Source organism: Bemisia tabaci, chromosome 4 (assembly GCF_918797505.1).
Source record: "Bemisia tabaci chromosome 4, PGI_BMITA_v3".
In the NCBI taxonomy this organism is placed as follows: Eukaryota; Metazoa; Arthropoda; class Insecta; order Hemiptera; family Aleyrodidae; genus Bemisia; species Bemisia tabaci.
The window spans coordinates 2078388-2099063 of NC_092796.1; the positions used below are offsets into that span (position 1 = coordinate 2078388).

The following is a 20676-nucleotide window of genomic DNA, read 5'->3' on the forward strand; positions in this document are numbered from 1 at the left end:
CACCGAGGTCCCTTATCCCGTCGACTAATATGTATGAGTGATGAATGTCGGAAAACACGTGTCTTGATTTTTAGGTTCCAAGGTTTCCCCAGTTGTTTCGTTTGATCCAACAATCATTGCGGTCCAAAATTTTACAGGATATTCTGTTCATGATTCAGCAAAGTAAAGAAAATTCAAAGAAATGACATAATTTGTCTGTTACTCTTCAAAAAAAGAAAAAAATCAAAAAAATCTATGATTTCGTCAATCAAGATACGCGTTATGCAGAATTCACCGTCGACATAATACACGCGTGATAAAGTTACTTGAAAGTGACATTTTCATCCAAACCTTGATCTGTCACCAGACGTACGACCACTATTCCAATAATTGAATCGGGAAAGTAACTGAACCTCAGAAATGAAACGGAAGTACATAGAAATTCTTTCGAATGTCCGATTGATTATTAATTTCGAATGTGAGGCTGACGCGAGGACTCAACTCCGGAACACCCCGTGAACAAGGCCGAACGCGACGCGCGATTGCTCATATTGGCGGCAAATATTTGTTTTTGAAAATTCGACACGGGGCGGGGGGGGGGGGGACTCTCTCTGCTCCGGACGACGACGACGAGCAAGTGCAAATGTGGGGGTGATGAGGCGATGAGGCGATGAGGTGATGACAAGCAAACAAAATGACGTCACAATACAATTTGTCAGCTCCCGGGCCCCCTCACGTCTCCCCATGTCGAGCTCCTCGTTTTGTGTGAGTTTTTCAGCCCCCCCCCCCCCTCCTCACCTCAGGACTGCCTACGTCACTCGAGTTGTAAGGGCCTACGCACATTCGGATTTTTCATACAGGAATTATTCGATCTGATACAGGCAGCGCGAATTATGCTGTTAACATTTCTCTGATGTCATGGGCGGGACTGTATGGGGAAAAGCCGAAAGGGCCTGCCCCCAAGAATTATGCTTGGCCTCTTTTAGAAAATGTGATGGATTTTGCGACTTGACTGCGTGACATGAAAACAGCTCAAAATTGCTCCTCAGACGTAAAAAATTTCAAAATGTTCCTGGAGAGCCCCCAAGCCCTTCTTGGAGATGTGGACAATTATGCTACTAGGAAGGAGTCTCGGGGTGGTTCTGTCCCGCCCCCTTGACTGGAGAATTTTCTCATTAAAAACGTCATTTTTTGTGAGTTTCGGTAAAGTTTTACCTCAGAATTCTTTCGGGGACATTTTGGGGGAAAAAACTGGCCACGCTCTTAGATGCGAGAGAGCCCATAGACCCCTTTTCATGAGAATCAATTTTCTGTCCAACCCTCCCTCCTTCACCTCGATAAGGTGCCTTCTGGTTCTCCCCCCCCCCTCCGCAAAAAAATTAATACAATATTTCAGTAAGAAGATAGGCTTCTGGTTCTCCTTAGCCCAAGCAGAGGCTCCCTGACCCTCATGCACCCAAAACTGACTCTCTTTCACGAAAACTTTTTGTTATTTTTGTCTTTGGATAGAAGGGAGGGGGAGGGGGTTCCAAGAATTCAGACCCCTTACGCCTCAGGCCACAAAGCGGAACTTCCACTATTTCCAATTACATTCTATTGAAAGTGGTTGGGTACTTCCAGGTTTGATTCGACAAAAGGTAAATCTCACACGAAGTTGCACAATAGAATGCACCCGCGGAGCTTAATTTCAGCAAAGTTCCAAGTTCATAGGGCTGAAAGAGAGCCGGCGAAACTTTCTCGTGGTGCCAATTTTCTGCGAACGGAAACGCGTAGCGGGCCGGTTCAACGAACAGAGGCGCTGACCAGAGGATGGCCTACATTTCTGGCGAGCGTCGAGTGGTCGCGCGGGCAATGCCTTACCGAAGATTCCAATCCCTTCAGTGCCGGGCCGAGTTTCCGGTGAATCGATTGATCGGCCATTTACACCCATGGAAAAGGATCGATTTTGAGGGTACACCCTAATAATCGATTCTTTACCATAGCTTCAAACGGAATAATATCGATAGCCGATGATTAGCGCCCCGCTACTGAATCCCTTTGATCCCGAAATCTCGGGAGGGAGGGGGTACCGACAGCTATTTTGCTCAGTCATTCACCTGGACATCGCACAAAAATCAATCGGAGCTGGGCTTCTTTGTTCGTTTGAACATTGCCACAATTACAGTGATTCTTGCTTTGTCAGGAATATCGGGGTGAAATAATTTTGAGCTACCGTGGATGGTACTAGGAATTTTCTGTGAAGGGGGCACAATGGGCACATTAGGGAGCCGCATCAAAGGAGATCTGGAGACATAGAGAGGCATCTCTTGGGGGGGGGGGGGAGGTCTGGGAACCGTCCCTAGCTTCAAGGAGGGTCTGGGAAGAGCCACCGTGGAAAATTTTGAGGAAAGATGATACATCTCAGAAGCAATTTTGATCGATTCTTACAGAAAAATTGAATGAAAATAAAAACGACAACAAAGATGGTTGAACGTTTTTCTCTCACCTTCCCAAATTCCCATGCATTTTGTAAAGGGGTTCAAGTAACATTCAGGAGAAAGGGGAGAGGCAGCAGCGAATTGAATTCAAATATGTGTCGACCTCATTTAGCTTATTGTTATTCTTTCAAAATCATGGAAGAGTGGAAGGAAAAGGTAAGGATGCACAGTTTTCTTTTCAAAAACGAAAATGTACATGCCCGTAAAAATGACGTGTTGTTTGTGGCTTATTCGATTCGTACGTCACAAGCCTGTATGGGAAGATTGTGTGCATGAGCTTCAGCTCTATCAATGTGTTAATGAGAGGGGGTTTCACTGCTGCGTCATAACTCGAGAACTGTTTCCCCGGGGGGCCGTCCGTAAATGACGTCAGGTACTTGGTGGTAAGGGGGTTCTGGAGGGACTAAAAAAAAGTTACGGGCTGTAAAGACATACCGTCCGTTTCGGGCTCAGATGCCGAAACTTCCAAGTGCAAGAGTCGTAGCTTTGATTGCTCCGGGTGCTAAGCCCGGAACTTTCGGCCTCTGAGCCTGGAACGCGGACGGTATGTCTATATAGCCCGTAAGTACGGCTTCCACGGCCGGAGTTTTCTTTTTCAGTGTGCATGCAAGGGACAGGGTTGCCACAGAATTTAGAAAATCAAATTCCCTGACATTTCCTGATTTCCCTGACACATTTTGGCGAAATTCCCTGACAATTGAAGATGTGACGGATGGTTAAGAAGGCATAATTAAAAATGGTTTTCAGACAAAATTTGTTGTTCGAAACCTCAAACCCATTCTAGAAAGCAAATGAAGGTGACTTAATAAATATTCTCTGACATTTTCGTCATTTTCGTCATGTTCCCTGACATTTCCGGTTTTCTCTGACTTTTTAAAATTTCCCGACATTTCCCGGTTTTCCCTGACTGTGGCAACCCCGAGGGGGTCAAAAAATCGAAAAGAGAAGCATGAAGAAATTTTATGGAAGGCCCCACAATGTTTTGCTACAACTGGTGAAAATGTCTCTTTGCGGGACAATCCGGCCCCGCGGCCCGGCATGTGACATTCAGCGGTTGGAGTCCGGACAAGCGGGTTCGCACGTCGAGCGATCGGAAATAAAAATATCACTCGACAAGTGAGGGGAGCGCGAATGGGCCCGCGGTGCGAGGTCCCCCCGGTCTTCCGGTCCCCTACGCGCGGCTTTTGCGTGGAAAACTCCGGGGAAATGCCACGCACGCCACGCCACGCCGCCGCGCCGCGCCCGCCCGAGATCCAAGTGGAGCCGGGAGCCAGGCCGCTGCCGCTCCAATGAGGGCTGCCAACTTAAAATTGCAGCCTCATTATCCCGCATGAGTCATGCTCGAGTTACCGAGAGAGGCACGCTCGCATCATCTCGCTTTCATATAGTTCCTCTCTATAGTTATATATAGTCTATAGTCGTTCTGATATAGTTCTTCTTGAGCACTATCCTAGATTTACAATGTGGTCCACACTCAAAAGATGAACTGAGTTTATCAGAAAGGAACCAACTGGATTTTTGAAAAAATTGAGTTAAGAATGTTTTTGAGTTCCAATAGTCGTTAATTTTCTCCTGCAAAAATCTGAAAGTCGAAAAGAAGTAATTTGTTTGTGAAAAAAGAGTAAAGTTTATTTTCTGCAATGAACTTCTTCAAACGTCTTAATCTCAGTTTGAACTTAATGTAGGTCGGTTCCTTTCTGATGAACTCTGTCCAAATGAGAAAGGTGAACCTGATGGAACTAGTGACGGAAATGTTGCTAGATCCAGGTATTGGCTTTGAAAAAGATATCTCTACCGTAAGGGTGCGTTCATGAGCATACGTTACCAAGGTGGGTGGGGGGGGGGGGTGGTTAGTGCCAATGTTACGTAAATATCTCTTGGTAAAAAACTTACAAAATCAATAAGGCCAATTAATACATTGGACGTATTTATGCCAAATGGAACCATGTGCAAGTGGGACGATGGGGTGTGCTCGTTAGTGGTCGGGCCATAAGAATGAATGGGAAATATAAAGCGACAGTGACGTCAGCGGCAACGAAGCCGTCCCCGTTTTCGCTCTTGCTCGGCTTTAACTCATGAGCCCTGTCCACAAGGCTCTTGCACATGCCCACGGCTCACGAGTTAGCGCTTCATTCCTTTTGATTTAATGTCAAATTCCGCTTTTCCATTTTCTCAAGAGGAACCATATCCACTGACCACATTGTTTCTTGTCCAGCTTCCACGAGCACACCCCATATTTCCACTTGCGCATAGTTCCTTTTAGGCTAAAAAGTTTTAGTATAAATACGTCCAAATGCAAGATTGTCCTCATTATGTATGATGTACATTTAAGAGCAAAAATCCTTTCCACTTACCGACTCTATTTTCCGTATCCGCCGGTTTCATTTGGATCGGATGGTGCATCTGAAACAGAGGAAACATGCGTTCAGATTAAGAAACATTAAAAGACAATCGCAGTGATTACACGCCTTGCAATCATGTGTGTGAAATTAGGAGTGTTCAAGAACATGAGCTTTGATAGGCCCGGTCAGTAATTTTCAATTCTTGTATCTTTGAAAAGTTTCTTCTACCCTGCTTTCATCCGAGTTTTAGGTCGAGTAACCAAAAGCAAATATGCATGTATCAATGACCGATCAAAGGAAGGTGGAAGAAACCAAGGGTGTCACTACCGCGATGAATGATGTCATAAACCGAATTTTTCAAAGCGCGATATCTCGGTCAATACTGAACGTAGAGAGTTGCTGTCGAGACAGATATTTTTTTTTAGCTAATCCACACAAATCAAAATACGATTCCGTGACCAGCGAGACTGGATTTATTTAAAATTGTCGGAATGCTTCATAAATAATTATCTTGACTGGTTTTTCAAACGTTTGAGGTTGGAAATGAAGTACGAACCGAGGACCTACAAAGCATGAGCAAGGTGAAAAGTGTTGCTGCTTAGAGAGATCGTTTGTTTGATCAACTGGGGATCGTTTACGGGCAGTTAAGCAAACACAGCTCGACCGAATTCAAACGTTTAGATTTAAAAGAGCACAAGCGCAAAAACTCCCGAACCTTGGAAGTCGTAATTGATGCAAGAAACAAAACTCAAATATTTTCGACGCTAGGGTTTTTTTTTTTAAAAGAAATGTTTCAGTTGGAACTGAGGTGTCTTGTCAGTTGACTGTAGCTTATGCAGTTTAATGTAGCCACTAAAATCCTACAGTTACAATTTATTATGGCAACGTTTTTTCAACAAATACATCTATTGAGGAAAAATGCAGTCCAAATGAATTAAATGTTTAGCTAGAAATGTTTAAATGCTTCGAGACTTACCTAAATACATGAAATTTATATAAGCCCACTGATAACAGGGTTTACATTTTTAACAATCGATTCGCTCAAGTGGGAGACTTGGACCACATTTTGCAATAAGAAACCACTATTTCTGGCTCATTTTAGGAACATCATATATGTCATTGGTTTCCCTATGCAAAAAGATGATTTTATGGAAAAGCCAGAGATTGTGCTTCCCTATTTCAAAATGCAATCCTATTGTTAGTCTGCTTTATAAAGATACTGGGTTCTCTAATAATTCAACCATCAAGATGTTACCTGACCAAAGACTCACTACTACAGGACAAAAAATATCATATTTCGGACTCCTCATCGGTGAGTTGGGGGTTCAAAAAAACGTGAGAGGAAAAGGAAGAAGTTGCGATATTGTTTTATTTCGGTGCTGAATTTCTACTCGTTTATGACAGTCATTAAAGCCCTTAGCTAGGACACAACCCACGTACATAAGATCGCGATACGTTACGATTTGATCGAAGAAGGTATCACGATTTTATGATCGTCGATTTATTGCAATATTATGGGATAAATTGCAATAACTTGCGATTTCGTCATACACGTTTGCAGTAAATTCGCGATTTCATGAAAAGCGATTCATCGCAATATTATCGGACAAAAAATTGTGATAAGTTGAGATATAATTTTGAATTTATAGAAATAAAACTGCAGCAAGATCGGGGGTAATTCGCTTCGATGTTGATGATCCTCGCGATTTGATCGCTAAAAAATCGCGAAAAATTGCAATTAAATTTCAAAATATAGCGATTTTTCCGTTGAAAACTGCTACTCGGGAATCAGGAAATGAAAAGAACAAAAAGTGTTGGAGTTATGAAATTTAATGTTTTGAAAATGGAAAAATGTGTATTTCCAATGTTTATTAAAGAAATGAAGATTTAACTGATGTGCATGTAAGATACAATTTTTCATGTGAAGTTGCGATGACTGGGAGGAGAAAAGAAGGATATTTTATGTGAGCATGAGCGTAAATCCAAATTTACGTTTACATATTAAATAAATTGAAAAAATGAAACACATTTTACATGTTTCCTCACTTTGTGTGCCTACATTTATTACATAAATTCATTTTCTTTTTCACCAGGTTATTCCTAATTTCCTGCATCCTTTCAGGAGCATTGGTTACAAATTAAAATGGATTCGGAATTGAATGTCTGTGGCTTCAGCAGAAATAACAAAAGGTGAATGAATATCTTGGGCTCTAAGTTCGTGCAGATTCGTGCTTGCTTTCTTGTTGAAACAAAAAGCGCCTTCAATTCCGTGAGATGCCTCTAAAGAGACACTACGTATTCGTTGGGGAAAACTCTGAATTAAATAAACGTAACACAAGGTGCAAGTACACTCTGTTCTAGACGTAACTGATGAACTTGATGATCATGAGAGGAATTAGTTCAACACATTTAGGAATAACACGATAAATCCTGACTTCATAAACCAATCTCCATATTTCAGAGAGAAAAAAAGAACTTACGATGTAGAATTGGAAAAAATTATGTGACTAATTGCATTGAAGTAAACTCTTTTTTCTGCAAACTCAGTCTCCGTCTCGTTTTTTTAATTTTATCTAAAACTAAGAGAGAAGGTATTTTCATGAACAGGAAAAATGGCACAACCCATCACGAACAGCACAACGTTTCTGCACTGAAATTCTTCAAAAGGCAAACATTTCTCTAGACATATATTGAGTCATTTGTTTTAGTCTTTTTGCGAGGTCTATCAATGTCTTTGCAAAATAGAGTTTAAGAAGTGGAGTTTACAGAGTTTATATTAATATGGTCATTGAAATGGGCCAGATGCATCCAAGTGAATAGATTGAGATCGCACAAAACTCACATCGAGCACATAAAAAAAATCACCCCCCCCCCTCCCCAAAGTAACGGGAGTCCGGGTCTGAGCCCGAAAATTTTCAAAAATATACCCCCTCTCAGATCGAATTTTAAGCAGTTTTAGCATACAACCTTTGGTTTAGTAAACTTGGTTGAATAGTTCTGAAAATCTGTTTTGTCACCATTTCAGTAAATTTTTAGAAGCAATTTTTTTCTCTCCCTCCTTTTACCCTTCTCATAACCCCATTATTTTGGCCCGGGGGGGGGGGGGGCATTCCACCATGGTCCCCCTAGATCCGCCATTGGGCTGTTCACGGGCTTCTCTTTTCAGGATACAGCCTCTCATGGACAGGGCACTCCTTGCATGCGGGGAGGTACCACGGAGTGTACCAGGCTCCGAAAGTAGTCCCGTAAACGAAGTAGTCCACGTAGTGCAGGCTGTGGCAACGAGAGGAGGAGTAGTAGAGTTCCTTCTGTGACGTTGCCCACTCTATTGCTTTGTCAACACCGACTTTCCCAATACGTTTTACAGTTACCTTGGTGATCTTTTTGCCCCACCAAGTTCGAGTAGTCTTTGTCTTGGGTTTTTCGTCCTTTGGCTTGTATGACTGCAATTAAGAGGTGATGCAATACAACTTTATAGTAATTCAATTCTATTGAAAGCTTGAGGGCAAAAAATCACAAATTCGAGAAAAACGATTTAAAGTTTGCCAACGCTGTTGCCAGCCTTAAAAGAGTTTCAATTCATAAGTCCGCAACATTATTAATAGGGCAAATTGGACCGTGTTTAGCAGAATGGAACCAAGCCACATCAGCTATTGCAAAATTTAAATGGGCAATTAAATTTTTTACCAGAGAACGTTTGTACGGATTTCTTATTAAAAGTTTAAGGAATTTGCTTCGTACCTACAATGCAGAAAATTCACTGAAATTTGCGCACAACCGCACGACCGTTTTCATGATGAAACTTTTAAAGTACCCAGTTAAATTTGGCAATAGCTGAAATGGTTTGCTTGGTTCCTTTCTGCTTAACGTGGTTCAATTGTAGCTAAAAAGTCTGACTCTATGCTTCAGGGAAACAGAGACTAGCTGCTTGAAGTAAATTTGTGTGAATTGAATGAGAAGAGCACCAAATCGTATTTTGGACAAAAAATGGGCTGGAAGAAGTTTTCTAAATTTACGCGGGAATTTACGCCGTCAAAAATTTAAAGTCGAGTACAAATATTTTGAACGAGAAAATAGTCGCTGAACTTTTCCCTGACATATGTCTTACGGAGGAATGAAACTACAAACCTTTTGCTCTCGATTTGAACTCAATGCGACTTGGTGCACTTTTGTTTACCTCTGGTCAATTTTAGTTGCCATTTTTTTGCTGATTTCAATCACACTATTATGGCTATACGTTGTTCCTCGCCTTATTTAAAGAACTGCTGAAGAAATCTTTACCCTGAAGTTTTTGTCGCTCCAATGACCGTTGTATGTATCCAGACTCTCTAATATGATTTTTGCTTTGCCCCCAAAGTGCTTATTTCGCCAGGCATAGACAATTCGGCCACCGTCTATTTGGAGCGCGTAGTACCCTCGCACCTGATCATGGACAATGTAGCCAGGATTTTCTAATACGCCTCCCGCTGAAGAATCGGTTACAAATAGTGCCAGGTGTAGCGTCAGCACGAGTAGCATCAATACCACTTAAAAGTAAAAGAAAAGAGTCATGGACATCGTGATCATAGCTTATCAGATTAGATTCAGTTTAAAAGTACTTCATAATAGTGCGTTGCGCGATGGCGGTTCGAGACTTGGTGTCTCTGATTACTCCCAAATATTACCAAAAATTACCACAGCAAACATGCAGGGAGCAAGCATGGCAAACACACCAAATAAAACAAAATCAAGGTGATTCTATGTGATATAGGTTGCCTGGATACAGGGACAAGATTCGCCAATCTCCATCCAAGATCTCTTTGATTAAAGATACATTACAGAAAGTTCTATCACTCAACTTTATAACCCTGAGCACAATTAGTAGAGCTCTATACTGCCGTGCTAAGGAAGAACGCCGTATGAGCCTTCAAACGTTGCCAAGTTTCCTCCGATAAAAACCGAATTTACTGGGAAAATTGCAAATATTATTTCCCAAAATTTTCAGACGATTTTGTATACAATTTAATCTAAAATATCTGAAAATTTCAAGAAAAATATGCAAGAATGTGGTCAAAAATACAGGATTTATCAAGGGAAATTTGGCAACTCTCGAATGTATACGGCGTTCTTCCTTAGCACGGCAGTATATGAATTCATCGCGATTTGGTTGAGAAAAAGTATGGATTTAATGCGGTTTTAAAATGACTTGAGGAATATGCACTCACTCTTTACGGATAGTAGTGACACAGACACATGCTAGACTCGACGAGGATGTTCTTAGAATTTAACCCGACTGCAACTTGTTGTGTGCCTATTTAACCTCGGGGCTCTGTAAGAGGCATATCATAGAAACTCTGCATGCACGTAAAAATAAAATAAAAAAAGCACAGAAAATCCACAAAATCGCGTTAAAAAACTGGAGGACTGCGTCATCGAACGAACGTTTACGTTTCCTGATGGGTGAAAAACTGGCTGTTTGGCGCACATTTTATCACGATTTTCGACATTACACGTCTTTCATGGGATTCTATGTGTGTGCGAGGCCGCGTTTTTTATACGAGTTTTTGAGCGAAAGCAATTAGATGTTTCTTCATATAGTTCAATGCTATAATAACGAATGAAAGTTTTTTCAACGATACCGATCGCGAGAGGTTCACTTTGAAAGTCACGTAACGGACGAAGCTGTGGAATTGGAACGGGATTGAACCTAAGACATTGCGCAAAAATGGTATATAGCTTGATAAAAAATGAGGTTCACGGTGCACCATTGAAAGGAACGACGGTTTTTCATTCAGTAAGAAAATAGTGGACCACTATAAGCAGGGTAATTGACGAAGCAAATTAGGAAAGAAACTTAATCTCCGTAGATGTCAAACATTTGATCAAAGCTACAAAAGGCATAATTGTAGGCTGCTCCAAGATTATGTTTTAAGCCAAAATTGTCATCTCTTGCATTTTAAATTTAAAAAATCTAACTTCAACCTCAGTGTACATAAAAGTCGCTCCTAAAACGCACTTGAGCGTTCTTTGACACCCAAACGATACATGTGCTCTATCTTCTTTTAATTTCAGTATTCCTGCCGAAAAATACATTAAAGTATCGAAAATTATGGAAATTGGCTGAAGTCGTGTACCTATATCGTTTCCAGCAAAATCCACCGAGTGACGTTTTCGAAAGTGGGACCTAAGAAATCGTATTATATACCTTGCACATGTGGGAATGTTTGTGTGGGATCCCAATGTTCACTCGCTAATTAAAAATCAAAATTTGTAAAATTCCTAGATTAAAACCGATATTGAGTTCAGACATCGCAAGAAATCACCCTCTTGACAAGTCGAGCAACTATTACTACTCATATGTCGTGTCGCAGTATCATGTGAAATTGAAGGCGCATCATGATTTTTCCCATAGCAAGTAAACGATCTGCTTTTACAGCCAGCAGTACCGCGACTGGCGACTCACTGTTCGCAATCTGGGCAATAAAACAATCCGTTAAAAAAAAAATAACAAAAACCTTAGCCACCCGACCTTCCCCGGGCAAATATTATTTACCTACAATGAGAATACTCTGTCGGACTATTCAGAAACAATAATGTGCAAGCCTTTGAGGTAAATTCAGCTAGAAAGAGAGACTTGCATGCAGAAACATGACTGGCTCAAAGGAAGTGGCGCAAAGTGAATCAATTGTAACAGCTACCGTGCACGTCTCTCTGAGTTCCAAGGGCTTGAATCATTCAGCAACACCTTTTTCACGTGTTGTCAAGTTTCATCATGTCACCTCCACTATGAAAATGAGGTCTTCAAAATGATGCAACTTTTCCGGCCTAAACAGTCCGATGTCCATCAATTCACTGGTCGTCGAGCAGTTAATCTTAATTTTAAAAAGGTGTTTTAAGTATATAACGTGGAAAATACACGTGTTTATGCATAAAGAAATAGGTTGTGGTTGAAAATTTAGAGTTTCAAAGTATACCTAAATGGACCAAGATGCCAAAATAAATAGGACTCGAGTAATCGGAGCATTTCAAGAGGATGAATGCGGAAAGGCTGGCTAAGTTATGTATGATTGGACGATCTTAAAGGCAGAGGAAACCTAAATGACAGCGTGAAAGGTGGGTACAAGCTGCCTTTCATCTCCGGAATAAGACCATTACTTTCTTTAACTTGTGGGATTTTTCAGAATTGGACGAATTTATGCTAAAAGGAACTATGTTACACGCAAACCCTATGCACATGGTTCCTTTTAGCATAAATACGTCCAATTATAGAAGCTCGGAATTATCGGAGTGCCCGTAGCTATAAAATTTTTTTCAAATGGCAGCTCCACTTGTGATAATCATAAAAAGAACATAAAAAATGGTGCATTTTGGTCCAAATCGCGAGTCTCCATTTATCACCGTTTTAAAATGGTGGTCAATCAAAATTCTGCAAATTTAGACTGTATCGGACCACCATTTTGGATTGGCTATACTTATAGTGACCTCTGATATCCGCTAAAAATATTTCATTTTCTTTCCAATGGTCTATTTGACAATGGAGGTTGTCATAAATAAAAATTCAATTTAAGAAGCTGATTCCAAGTTTAAAGTTTGTTTTAGGTACTTCATCCCCATTGCATGATGCGTCACTGGAAAAAGAATAATAAATGGAATTTTTTAACGGAAATCAGATGTTACTGCCCATCCAAAATGGTAGCCCGATAAAGTTAAAATTTGTAGAGACCTTTAATTGGCGGCCATTTTGAAAAGATAATAGATAGGAACTGGTGATTTGGCCCGTAATTCTGCATCTTTCATGTCCTCTTAATGTTGAAGCAAAAGTGGATGGCTGCCGTGTAACACAAAGTTGGGGTCCGCGCCCCCTCCATAAGTGGTCCCCCATTATTTTCAGGAGTTCCAAATGTAGTTCCTTTTAAACTATGAAAACTCCCAAAATTTCGCGTTCCTGTCTCGAATTGTTCAAAAGTTACAGGTGTGAACTGTTGGATCACTCTGTATAATCCGCGAAATCTGGTACTAGATATTTTTCAGCGGTGAACATTAAATTAGTTTCGTTTCCCCAATACGTGATAAGCACTATCAGAAATCTAGAAATGGCCACAACATTTCCTGCGGATCATAGATAATCAGAATCACATATTATCTAGTAACCACTAACCTACACGGAAAAAAATGAATGTGCTGATTCAACAATTTTGTGGTTAAAACAAGCGTCCGACATGTTTCAAAGAAGATTTTATAATAAAAAAATGCTACTTTAACCACCCCCGTGCCATTGACACGATTCCACTATTGTAAAATGTACATTTGAAAAAAGTCGGACATATTTATCAACAATTTAATCATTAAAATGATAATCCATTTTATCCCTTGTATTTTTTCCATATAATCCCTTAATTTGTAACTTTTCGGCGGAAGATTCCTCTTTCGGCAGCTGGTCACAATTAATTCGGCACTAGATTCGGCAACGGTGATTCAAGTGTGTAAAACTGCACATTCAGCAGTGAGCATTCGGTATTCGGTGGAACAAGTGCTAGGTGTCTTCAACAAATGTGCGAACTTCAGGGCTTTTCTTCTGCAGCAATCCTTAAATCTCCTGTTACAACCCCCCTCTCACTTCCCACAAAGCTCCGCTTCATCCCTTAAATTACCCGCCGCACCGGCCGTTTGAATAATCCCTCCGGCGTTCGCAAAAGCAGCCTCTGTTTAGTTAGCATCAGAATTCTTGATCTGTGATCCGTCAAAACTACATTCCTAAATTCGGCCAACCCGAAACGGAAGTCGAGTTGTTATGTTAAGATCTCGTCACCTTCCGGCCAAAGTATCGAAAGCGTCATGCGACGTTTCTTAATTTCCGCCGCCATTTTTATTTTTTACAGAGAAATTTTTCAACAAAGCGTCCGAAAATTTGACTGAATTTTCTTTGTGCTGCCGATAAAATTCAGTGAAATTTCCAGACAGATTCAACTAACAATTCCTCTGGAAAAAAATAAAGTGGTGGCGGACACTTTGAAACGTCGCATGGCGCTTGCGATACTTTGGCCGGGGGGTGACAATATGCTGACGAAATAACGAGAGATTTATCGATTGCGATTCTTGGCCAATAAATTGTTCGATGAATTAGGTATATGTAAATAGGTATACACAAAACTGTAAAATTAGTAGTAAGAATCCTTACACTGGGTATTCTGTGAATTTTTCAAGTGAATAATACGTTACATTTGGACTGCATTTTGCAATTTGAAACTATAAATTTTGGCTCTTCTGGAAAAACACTTATGTGCATAGGAAAACTAATGGCACATACGTTGTTTTTAAACCGGGCTAGAATCTATAGGTCCAAATTGCAAAATGTAGTCCATTTAGTAGTTTATTTTTCAGGGGCTTTGATAACTTAGTTGAGCCTTCTGCTCTTGGAAAATTCCTTGTTTCATGGGATAATGTGAAGAATAAATTGACAGAACCATTTCCTGCCGTTCCTTTCCTCTTACTGTTTGCCTCATTATGAAAGTTGCGTCTCAAGGCCAATTTTATTTTTAAAGATTTTTTATCAAATCTTACCGAACAAGAACCGATAGGACTCCTAATCTGTAAATTTTAACTTGGGAAGGGGGAGGGGAAGTGGGCAAGATTCAAATCCAACAGTCCATGCTACTATGGAGAGCAATATGCATTTAGTAATTACGCGCGGAGCGCATAGGTAGGTAGTTGCAAATAGTAACAATTCCAAAACGCCTTCAACTGTGTGTATCTGCAATCCGGACAACCTACGAGTGCGAATAGTTGTATTCAAGATTCACGTATAACGCTGAGGCGTTCCGTTCCGCCGTCGTCGCGTCGTCGCGTCGGGATTTCAACAGACACACTCATCTTGTTTGCGCTTGCACATCATTTTGGTAGATTTTCAAAGACCAAAGTTACTGCATTTTTCAAATTAGATCTCTGCCGACAACTCTAAAAAATATCACCGACTTCGGGAGTGGTGTGAATGAACCAAAATTCCTAAAAATTGCGGGAATATTGACGTTCCTTGCAAAATTGCGTACAAACATTTTGTCACCTATAATTATGAACCTGCTTCAGGTCAAACCATCTTCAGCGACTATACTTAAATATTTATAAGAAGTAATGGTCTTCGTGCCATCGCACACAACCCTAAATCCACCACTTTTCTTCGTTGCTATCTGAAGAAGTGATCAAGTATCAGGATTTCCTGTGCGTCATGTGGAAGGAGATCAAAGCGTAATCAACGGGTACACATATCAATGCATTATCAAAAAGCAAAATCCAAAAAAGCATATGATACTATGATAGTGCGGTATGAAGAACTGGACTACTCACCCCTGCCATAGTTTTGATATTGTGAAGGGCATTTTGCGCCGCCAGCGCCGCTTTCCGCGTATAAAACGTCACAAAACAACACCCTGCAACAAAGAAAAACGAAATGATTGAGTAAAACAGAATATTTTGTTGAAACAAAGTTACGATTCAGTTTTAATTTTCTTATAATTGTTTGCTCTAATGGCCGATGACTGCATATTGAAAAGGGTAGGGGAGCATGAGAGGTAATGGTTGCAGGAGGCAGAAATAGTATAAGATATATTTAAAATTATTCAATAAAAAAAAAAAAATGAAAAAAAAAATATAACGATCTTCTGAATAAAATCAATCCATGAACACTTGAGGAGGTCCTGTATATAAAAAAAAATATTCAGTACACATTTTTAGCTTAGCTGGATCCATTTTTGATATCTTAAAGAATTATATGAGTCCTAATTTTAAGTAGACGTAGAAAGAAGATGTAAATTATGAGCTACATATATCAAAGTGCTCAATTAGACACATATTACAACGCTGAAACCAGGAAAACGCGTGCATGGATTGCAATGTTACAAATTGCAAAACCCTGTTTCATTTTTTCAAGAGAACGTTAACCTATAATAAATAACCTATAATTAATATACATATAAACATAATACAGACACGCAGACGCCTTTGCGATCTAATTGGACCCATCATCAGTGCAGCGTAGCCTCCTGAATTTTCTGCTACCAAGTTCGGAGTGGTCGCGAAAACCAGACCGAGAGTTTCCACTTGGTTTCACTGCTTGGTAGCAGAAAATTCAAGAGGCTGCGCTGCACTGATGATGGGTCCAATTAGACCCAAAACGCGTCTGCGGTTGCCTTCCTCAGTGGTCGTAACAAGTGTAGCACCAAACAGCGTATCTCTTTGAGGGCAAATTGTGCTTCGGTGAGTTTTTTCCCTCTGTACAGAGATTTCCAATTTTCTGGATTTTAACGCAGGTTGGTTGCATTTCCAACTTACTGTCTACATGACTCGTGCGTCTACCGAAATCAGTTTATTTTTGTAAATATGATACCCTATAGTTATAAATGGACGTATTTATGTGAAATGGAACTATGTGGAAAATGTTTGAGCGCCTTCAATTTCGTATGATACCCTGCAACACTTCTGTTGTGAAATAGCTGCTTGAGGCGCCGTGGCACGGAGCGGCGCGGCCTGCTGGCGCCTACAAACCTAAGGGGATACTTCAAGCATTGCGCAATGCTTGAAGTATCCCCTTAGGTTTGTAGGCGCCAATGCGCGTCTCGCGCAGGCAGCACGCCGCACGCTGGGTTTGGCTCTAATATTTATACACACGGAGTCAGCTTTTTTCAACTCATGCTTTTGAAATGTCTGCACACTCTGCATGGACTTTTCTCATTTAAATAAATGAACAAAAGATATGGATTAAAGAACAATATGATGCGTATTTTGTAAATATTAAGGTGGTTCTATGTCTAATGTGATGATTTCCAAAGCATTTCAATTTTTTCTTCTGTATTTTGTGATTTTACTGTGCTGCAGCGTAGTCTGCGCGCAACCTAACGCTCAAAATTGGACATATTTGACTCTAACAGATCGATGCATTAATGATTTGAAACCAAACATTGCGTGCTTCTTGGTTTTTCATCCCACTTTAATTCATTTTTGTATATTTTCTTTCAACACAAGAACGGTTCATTGAGATTAATATCAATGCCATCGCTTGGAAAATGTTTTACAAAAATTTGCCACGTTTTCAAAATGTATATGTTCCGAAAATGAAGGAAAATTTTCAGTTAAAAAAATGTATATAAAGGGTATATTTTTCATCGAAAATTCTAAGGATAGAAATGCAATCAAATATTCACCAATGACAATTTGAAAATATGAATCAAAAGAAAAAAGTAGCATTTCATTTGAAAAATTGTAACCTCGAGTTATACCTCCTTCTCATTCAATTTTCTCATTTCGATATTGTCACTGGAATTTTACATACGGACTAAAATATGACGTTTTGAGGCTTAGACCAAGTCACAGTTGCCTATTTTACGCGCAGACGTGAACTACTGGACAAAACAGGTTCATCGGTTCTTTGGAAGAATAATGCCACTTACGGCTGTTTTGCCTGAAACTACGTCATTATTTGGGCACTGCCAGTTTTCTCATATGGACGGACTTCTATCAAACAGAACTATGTGCAGGTGGAAAGATGGGGTGTGCTCGTTATTGCTAGGGCCATAAGAATGAATGGGACTTTAAAAGCGCTAGTGACATCAGCGGTGCGGACCGGGCGCGACAAGAGCGACGACGACTAGGTCATCATTCTTTAACTCATATGCCTTGTGCACAAGCTCACAAGGCTCTTGTCACATGCCCACGGCTCACGAGTTAGCGCTCAGTTCCTTTTGATTCAATATCAAATCTCGCTTTTCCATTTTCTCAAGAGGAACTATATCCACTTTTACATTGTTTCTCACGCAGCTTCCACGAGCACACCCCATCTTTCCACTTCCACATAGTTCCTTTTAGCATAAATACGTCCAAATAAGGAAACCTTAAAATCCGATTGCCAGATTTGCCTCGATAAAGTTAGGTTGCACTACCTAATTCACCTACAAAAGTATATCTAACTATAACTTTTCCCTTTGAGAATCCAGTTCTGGCATAAAGAAGTCCCCCGAAACACCGTCTCGGAGAGGGGCTACAATTTCCCGATGGCCATCCGACGAAACAAGCTCGATTTTGATTTCGAAACCCTCGCTCTCGGACTCGAGAACCGCAGGCTTCAATATTTCGGTTAAATTAACCCGGAAACTCGACTGGGAGTGGGAGGGGGAGGGAGGAGGGGGGCTGGGAAAGGACGGGGGAAAGGAGGCGGCCTCGATTTGCGGTGGACACTTGAAAGTCACTCCAGGAAGGTCTCCTTTAACGAGCGCCGTCAAGACCGCAAAAGCATGCGAAAGTGTCCGTTACTCCGACCGCCCCCGCCCCCGCTTCCAAGAAACCTTCGCTCATTAGGGGTTTGGCAACGGGCTCTCCACCCTTTTCACTCATCGAAAGCGGCGTTGACACATCCCCCAAGCGATCTCGTTGAAAGTCAGGCGAGTGGCGAGGGGACTGCTCGCCAGCTTTGGCAACGCTGTCTGGGATTCTTGGAAAATTGGTCGCCGGTGCGGTGGGTAAGGTTTCCCGAAAGGCAATTACGACCGCGCTGAGTCGAAACCGCGCATCCGCAGGGTGTCTTCGTTGAAATAACGGGGGTTGCGTCTGGATTAGTTTCGCGAAATGTGCCGCGCGACCCGGGGTGCCCTTTGTCCGAGTCGAATAACAGCTTTATTATGCGTCCGACAGAATCCGTCAATTCGATACATTCGACTTCGAGCACGGCATCCCGCGGAATCCAATCCGTCCGAAACTGCACTGTTAAAAATCTCGGAGTCGGAGTTAGAATTACGGAGTGAGAAAAGGATTGAGAATTTAGGACGGCATGCGAATCAATCTTTGCAGTTTGAGCTACATCACTACAGCGTTGAAAAACAACCCGAAAGGTTTGAAGATAGCAAATTCTTTCTCCAGCTCACAAGCTCGTCCGCTGAGGTCTTAGTGTCAATCCACAACGGTTGAGTCTCATCCATGCCACGGGGTTCACGGGCCCCTCCGTTCCTGCGATTCCCCCTCCGAAAGGGGAAGCGAAGATCTTCTAGAAGGAATTTGTAACGGTCATTTCGTCGCGCCAGTTTAATCGCGAGCGCGGTCGGTGGCTGTAAGTATCCGTTTTTGTCTCGATTATTTGCCATTAAGCTTAATTTCATTGTGGTATTATTTTGGATGATTTATATCCAAAGTTCTACTCAAATGAAGAACAGTGAACTGAAAGTGCGTCTCGGCAATCTTTAACCCAGGTTTTGTGAAGTGTTTGTGATTACCAGAAGACCAGAACCATGCAGCTGTTGCTGAAAACTAAGTTCGAAGAAACTATGAAATATATAGTTTTAAACGTAACCGATCAGCCTACCCAGGAGGAGATCATATTTGAATTCTTGAGAACAGGTATGATATCCTGCATCATCATCTATATAGCCGATTTAAAGTAGGCAGATTTGAACTCTTACAATTTTTTTTTACCTTGCAATGCATGTTCCAGTGCTTGCTCTGCGTAATCTTAGTGCTTTTTGCAACCTCCTAGTTAAAGATTAGAAAGAAACCGCATCAGCATTATCAAGTTCAAATTGATTATATTTGGACGAATTTCTGCCAAACAGAACTATGTGCATTATGACGTGAGCCCTGTTATGCATATATTCTTATGGGTCTCAGAGCTCATGTCTTAATGCACATAGTTCCGTCTGGCAGAAATACGTCCAATTTATTATTCTTATTGAGGAAGAAAAGATGCAATTACAAATCCTAAGTTACAGTTTCTTTGTAAAGTCTAACCGAATGTTCAGTGGGTACAGAGATGCGAAATTATACAGATTTTTCAGGAGCTGCATATCGATAATCAAAGTGCGAAACCACGTATCTCCGTTTGCAACGTTGCACACTTCCTATATATTTCATAGTTTTTTCGAACTTAGTTTTCAGCAACAGCTGCAGGGTTCTGGTCTTCTGGTAATCACAAACACTTCACAAAACCTAGGTTAAAGATTGCCGAGACACACTTTCAGTTCACTATTCTTCATTTGAGTAGAACTTTGGATAATTTCAAATAAATCATCCAAAATAATACCACAATAGAATTAATCCTCGCGAGTTGAGAATCAATCCTCGCGGGTTGATAATCAATCCTCGCGGGTCGAGAATCAATACTCCGCGGGTTGAAAATCAATCATCCGCGGGTTGAGAATCAATCCTCCGCGGGTTGAGAATCAATCCTCGCGGGTTGAGCATCATCCCAAGCGGGACTAGAGTCAATCCTCGGCGACGAAAGCACCATCCCGTGCGGCGTGCTGCGATGGCGGAGAAAGGATGAGAATCAACAGTTAAAAGTGACTAGACTCAACCCTCGATTTTTCACTCAAGGAATTCTCACGCGGACGGAACTGGTTCCGTATGTTCTCCGCCGAAGTGTGAAACTCACGCCTTTTTTTCTAACAGTGTGGGCTTTTGAACTTTGCGAAACGAGTTTTGAAAGGGATAAGAGGGGGAAAAGAAAAAAAAACAAAAACGAAAACTATGGAATCGTCTCGGGGGCGCACAGAATTTAATTATTCCCCGGAACAGTCTTGTGGTTTGTCGATGGCTGTGGTGAGCTGGCGTGCTCAGGAAAACGCCGTGTGAACATTGTCAAATTTTCTACAAGAAGATATTTATTTCAGTTGATGAATATGAACTATAATCTTTCCAAAAAACTTACACGATCCCTTCTGTAGATATGGATGAAGTTGACGATAAGATAAGAATAGGGTCACAACAGTGGTCGTTCCAGAAAAATAATGTCGAATTCCTGAGACATTGCAGAGGAAATTATTTTTACTGGAGAATTTTCTTTTTCCAAAACGGAGACTTACATGAACCAGAAGCCTGGCCCTGGCCGTTTCTCCTTACCCCGTAAGCCTGGCTCAGACCCACCC

The 20676-nt window shown here is 41.1% G+C and overlaps 2 protein-coding genes across 11 annotated transcripts in view; both read right to left on the bottom strand.

The window, feature by feature from the left end:
- The window catches only part of bru1 (bruno 1), a 554208-nt gene that overhangs the window by 132917 nt on the left and 400615 nt on the right, over positions 1-20676 (bottom strand). For all 10 annotated transcript variants that reach the window (XM_072299144.1, XM_019042607.2, XM_019042605.2 and 7 more), the window contains 2 exons: positions 15119-15201; positions 4811-4859 (listed from right to left, as the gene is read on the bottom strand). In XM_072299144.1, coding sequence (XP_072155245.1) covers positions 4811-4859; positions 15119-15201 — 132 coding nt within the window. The remainder of the gene's footprint in view (positions 1-4810; positions 4860-15118; positions 15202-20676) is intronic.
- On the bottom strand, positions 4991-10224 carry LOC109031213 (uncharacterized). The gene is made up of 3 exons (XM_019042610.2): positions 10003-10224; positions 9080-9324; positions 4991-8241 (listed from the first exon to the last, which is right to left on the bottom strand). Coding segments are annotated over exons 1-3 (543 nt in total). The 5' UTR covers positions 10004-10224; the 3' UTR covers positions 4991-7944.

Bases quoted from the DNA above. Each gene is read 5' to 3' on its own strand.
- LOC109031213 (XM_019042610.2), bottom strand. The intron at 8,242-9,079 runs GTAAAGATTTCT...TCTTAATTGCAG, and splicing joins GGAGCGACAAAAACTTCAGG to TCATACAAGCCAAAGGACGA.